The 6,024-nt window shown below is 34.8% G+C and overlaps 1 protein-coding gene across 5 annotated transcripts in view; it reads left to right on the top strand.

Moving 5' to 3' along the window:
• Window positions 1–6,024, top strand: part of LOC106456958 (glycine receptor subunit alpha-4-like) — a 74,171-nt gene that overhangs the window by 58,692 nt on the left and 9,455 nt on the right. For all 5 annotated transcript variants that reach the window (XM_022382759.1, XM_022382760.1, XM_022382762.1 and 2 more), the window contains exon 4: window positions 3,575–3,810. In XM_022382759.1, the coding sequence (XP_022238467.1) occupies window positions 3,575–3,810 (236 nt within the window). The remainder of the gene's footprint in view (window positions 1–3,574; window positions 3,811–6,024) is intronic.

Below are 6,024 nucleotides of genomic sequence, written 5' to 3'. Positions count from 1 at the left end.
ATATTAAAGCAAAGAAGGAGGAAGACCAAGATTTGAAGCCCATAATTGATTTTTTAAAAGCAAGTGTTTTGCACCCTGCTTGGGAGAAGGTGTCTAGTCTAAGCCCTGTGACAAAGAACTATTGGGCACAATGGGACCAGTTGGAGCTTGAAGATGGTATTCTTCTCCGGAGATGGGAAACTGCAGATGGGAAGGTGACGACCTGGCAAACGGTTATACCGAGAAAGTTACGGGAAGTTGTGCTGCGTCAATCCCATGAAAGTTTAACAGGAGGACATTTCGGAGTTAAGAAGACATTGAGTCACCTACGACAGAGATTTTACTGGATAGGTATGAGGCAAGATGTGGAAGAATGGTGCAGAACATGCAGTACATGTAGTGCTAAAAGGGGACCCAAGCATAAGGGACGTGCTCCAATGAAGTTATATCAAGTTGGCACACCAATGGAAAAATTAGCCATTGACATTGCTGGTCCTCTGCCCCAAACTCGTACTGGAAACAAGTACATTTGTGTGGTGATGGATTATTTCACCAAGTGGCCTGAAGCATATGCAATACCAAATCAGGAAGCTACAACTGTATCTTTGGCTATTAGTGATTTTTTCTTCAGATTTGGTATGCCATACGAACTGCATTCAGATAAAGGCCGTAACTTTGAATCACTGGTGTTCCATGAATGCTGCAAGTTGTTTGGCATACGAAAGACCAGAACAATACCACTTCATCCACAGTCTGATGGGATGGTAGAAAAGTACAACTGGACACTTGGACAGGAATTAGCAAAATTTTGTAATAGCTGACAACATGACTGAGATGTCTTACTCCCTCCACTGTTGATGGCCTATAGGACAGCAGAGCATGAAGCCACTGGATACACTCCAGCAAAGTTGATGTTTGGTCGGGAACTTCGGTTGCCAGTAGATCTGTTAACAGGACGCCCACCTTATGAAGTGTTGCCTGAAAATGTGTCAGAATTCGTGAAAGTGTTATCGGAAAAGATGGATAATATTCACCATCAAGTGCGTTCAAACTTGAAAACGTCTGCTGATTCGATGAAGTTATGTTATGACTTTCTGGATGAAATGTAGTTGGCGATGTAAACCAAAGGTGGTGCATGCCAACAGGCTTTGGCGTTATCACGGTCCACGGTATTTCAGTTGGAACGAAGTGAACAATGAAACAAATGATGTTGCTGAAGACGTGTCACCTGAAAAAGCCACTGTCGAAGAAGAAACTCTACCCGGTTTTGAGAATGGAAACAGCGAAGCCCTTAATGAAGTTACTACCACTGATGTGACTGTTACTGATAATACGACAATTCCCGTGAAGAAGAATCCAACGAGGTGGAGACCAGTATGGAAGAAGATACGTCCTGTAAAATAAGAGACTTTGTTGAATTTTAATTTTGTGTTTGTAAATTCTGTACATTTAATTAAGTAATTGTTAATTTTCTATTGGTTTAATGTAAGTGGCTATTGTTCGGGACGAACAATACTAAGGAAGGGGCAGTGTTACGACAGCGGAAGTCACGTGACCCTTGTAACACGTAATGCGTTCTAGAAAGATCGGGGAACATCACGAATAATCCAGTATTTGCTAGATGCCCTCTATTCTTGTATATAAGTGCGCCAGACAATTAATCGATGTAGAATTGCAGACAGACAGAGACGGACAATTGAGTCAAGCGCTGTAGTAAGTAAGTGCGTGAATCGTTCCCTGTGAATTATAATGCGTTTTTATAAAATTAGTTAAGTTAAATTGACTGTGGAAATTAAGTATATTGCAAAGTTGAATTGAGAAAAAATAAACTAGTTTTATTTAAGAAAGGACTTGTATCGCTGAAGTTTTTCAGAAGGAATTTTTACGGGAAAATAACAATCGACCAGAGACTTAACAGTATGAAACGGGACAACAAATGTTAAGCTGCAGTTGGAGATTGTCATCGAGATTTGTTTGAGAATATTGGGAGCATTTAAAATTTCTGTGTAACAAAATTCTTTATATATAACGCACAGCAATGAGCAAATATACGCCTAGACTAACACACGATCTCCACTAAGTGCATATAAAATGTTACCAGTAGAAAAGCAGCCTTTAAAAAAAAAAAAACATATACGTCTAAAATATCGCTTTAAATAAATCTTCATGTCTTTTACAGTAATTATTCTACGAATTTGTTCAATAAATTTTAATATCATATGTATTAAGTTTTTACTCTCATTCATGTTCTTAAAATTTTCAGCTCGGACATAGGACAGGTAGCCCATTCGGCGCCTGTTCTTTAAAAGTGGGTTTTCTTGGGGATCTTCCGCCCCCCCCCCCCAACAAATTCTACGGCACCCTTGGATTTAATTATCTCAGCTACTAGGTGACCCTGTTTATGGGGTGTTTGTTACAATGTGCTTTGTCGAATGTTGTCGCCTTGCTTCTTCTCTCTGCCTTCCGAACTTCCAGATATTTCTCAAATCATCATATCCTCCTAGTTAATAGCTATGACCTATCTACTTAATTTTTTAATCCCTCGAATTCAGTAACAACAACTTTTTTGCGTGCGGGGCGAGGGGGAATATCAATATCCCTTAACACCCAGCTTAGGAAAGTTTTCTTTCCATTAAAAACTAAATCACTGCCACGGTTTTTGGTTTGTTTGTTTGGCGTTCGTCCTTTACCTCTTAAAGAAGGATTTCACGATTTAAGTAACTATTTAAGCCTATTTTTAGTGTTTATTAATGTTCGGTTACAAATACTATTATTGGACTTAGTGATGGTGAAGGCTTTCGTTGATATTTGTGTAATTATTCCTATGTACGAGGAGCTAGTATATCCAAGAAATGGACTGACTGATTTTAATAGTTACAAGAATTGTAATAATATGAAAGATTTAATCGGTTATTGGTTAAGATAATTTAATATGAGAATTAATTATTTTTATCTTATATAACGACCCTCATTTCCTGGCACTTTTGTCCCAACTCCTTGGTGGCACACTGGTAGGTCTGAGAACTTATAATGCAAAAAACTGGGTTTCGATACTCACGGTAGGTACAAGTAGGAAAACCTGAAGTTTTTCTAGTTCATAATAAGTTAGTGAAATTTTTATAGGGCTTTGATTGTAGTTGTAATTTTTCGAATGAAAAATGTGGTAAATATTTAAGATTTAAATGCATGAGCTTGAGATTTTTTAACAAGGATTAAGTGACAGTACAAGTGGCATTACTTTTCTCTTAAAATCTCATTGCATGGAAATTGAGTATTTGTGAGCTTCGTGATTACCAGGATAGATTCTTTTGAATATAGTTTTTTAGTCACTTGTTTGAATATATAGTAACTTTTTTAAAACTTTCCCTTATACAAATAAATTGTTTTAAGGAATTTCCAGCAAACCTATAAGTCTTGCAAATGTTCCTGAATTGACTATTAAGAGATACCTAAAAATACATTGTTAATTTTATTTTTAAAGATTTAGTTAAATACTTAACTGCTCAGGATTTAGAAACTGTTAATAATTATTTCGCATACACTAGGAAAAGGGACTAAAGTGTAGAACTTACTGAATATTACTGATTTTTTTAAGGAGTACACTATGCGAGTTTTGGTTCGACATATTTGGATTGATCCAAGACTCAGTTTTCCTGAAAACTGCACAGTGACTCGTGTGACCGGAGATAATTGGCACGCAGAGCGTATCTGGACACCTTTAATTTTTATCGTGAACGATAAGAATGCAGACAATTTACTAAGTACTAGTACTGGAGAAGGAAATGTCTTATTGGATATCCAACCAAATGGACAAGTACTGTTGAGTCGAAGGTAAGTGAAAGCAAAATTGCAGAGAAAAATATTAAGCTACAGTTTTAAATGAATCGATTAATAAATCATATTTAGCTACTTTTCTTGCAGTTGTAGTTGACAATTCGTAGTCACTGATCTATGTATTGTTTTTGACAAATAAAACTAATTTACTGCAATTAAAACTATTTTATTGACAGTAGATAGTATTCATATACTATTAATATTATCATGTGTTAACAAATATAATTCACATTTTGTTATTAGGGCTTTGTGTTGGTAGTTAATAAATATTTTGTGATATCAGACAGAATTATAGAGTTGAGATATGATATTATTGTGGCTTATCGACATTCAAGTTCATTTTTAAGTATTTTATTGGGTTAGTGGTAATATTATATAGGTTTGCCTGTGTGTTTTCTGTCACTAGTTCAATTCAACTATTTTACCTTTGGTTCAAAATGTGGAAAGTTCTTTTTTTTCTAAAATGTACACAAATTTTCTAGAAATTGTGATATGATTAAACATCTAGCTTTCATATTTTATAGATAGTTAGCTAAGAAACCAGTTTGATAGAATTCTTAGTATAGATATTGACAATGCTTTTCTACGGTAAATGCATATATTTATTTCATCATAATTATAAGACTTGTTTGAAAACAGGGAGTTTTGCTTTAAAGAAATTATATTTTTGCAGTACAGAATGAAAGTGTACCTCAGTCTAGACTTGCTTTCACTGAACAACCAAATCTTACCTTCTATCGGTAACCTTGAAAAAGTTCCGTGAGAAGTAGGTTCATGAGAAGTGGTTACTTTCGTTTTGTAAATAGTATTTTCTGTATTGGGAACACTAACATAGTTACGCCCTTGGTGACAGATACTTCTTTTGTTTTAAAAAAAATTGACATACCACATTATTAAACTGACTTTTATAATGACATCCTAATAAAGTTGATAATAATTCATTCTTCGATCCTTTTTCATATACTTATCATATTATGGCATTTTAGAAGTTTATTAACACATCATTATTATTAGAACTGTTTGTTCCTCGATTATTGAAGTTTATGTACTGATTTTTATTTCTGATTATTATCAATGTATTATCAGATGAGTACCCTCAATGTTATTCCTCGCCCTCTAATTGAGAACGTTATCTCTATATTTACATTTGTTGACGAATGTTTTTATAGTTATTACGCTTTATTAAGTCCAATACAGGATATTTTGTTACTGCGTTGTTTTTTAAAAGAAATATACCTGAACAATCAATAATTTTCTGTTTTTATTTGTAAATATGTAGAAAAGCAGTTTTTATTTTACTTATTTTTAATTTTGCTTTGATACAAGTAGTTGTCAGTCGTTTATTTTGGTGAAATTTAGATGTAATACTTGTTGGTTGGTTGGTTTGTAATTAAGCTCAAAGCTACACAATGGGCTATTCGTACTCTGCCCACCGCGGGTATCGAAATCCGGTTTCTAGCGTTGTAAGTCCGCAGACATGCCGCTGTGCCATTGGAGGGCTAGATGTATTACAGTTACATATATATACCAAATTATTTCACTATATGAAATGTACTAATTAGTTCCTTTCTTATGACTAAAGCTTTAATTGAATGTGAACCTGGATTTGCATATCCTGTACTTCCTTTTGAATTACTTCTTCCATCATTGATCCGGTCTGGTAGAAAAAATTACGCACTACAACAATATATTTTACTTAAACTACGCATCTAGATAAAATATTCCCGTTACACTCTCCTCTGTATGTTGATGTTGGCTACTACATCCATATTTAAACAACCTAATTACACAAAGTCCGTGGATCCATAAGTAGTTATCGGCGTCCAAAGGATGCTGCCTCAGTGGGGGTCGCCAGGTGAGTGGAGATCAAAGAATGTCGCATGAAAGGTACATAACTATTACATAATATGTAATTATGCCGACACATGACGGTTACGTAACTTTTCATAATATACAAAGGATGTCGACCCCTGAGTATTACATAACTATTAGGTCGTCAAAAAATTAATGTCACGTTTTGGAACACTTTCATTAAACATCCCCCAAAAAACGTACCTCAAGTATAATAGTTAAACGAACTGGTATATTTAAGCGTTTTACACTCATAAAACCTATCATTCTATAGGTATTGGAAGAACTTGTTGTTGTAGAACAAATGTTTAAACAACTCTATTCAGTTAAACGAACTGGTATATTTAAGCGTTTTACACT

Source organism: Limulus polyphemus, unplaced genomic scaffold (genome assembly GCF_000517525.1).
Source record: "Limulus polyphemus unplaced genomic scaffold, Limulus_polyphemus-2.1.2 Scaffold275, whole genome shotgun sequence".
Classification (NCBI taxonomy): domain Eukaryota; kingdom Metazoa; phylum Arthropoda; class Merostomata; order Xiphosura; family Limulidae; genus Limulus; species Limulus polyphemus.
This window is presented reverse-complemented; position numbering and strand designations above follow the sequence as displayed.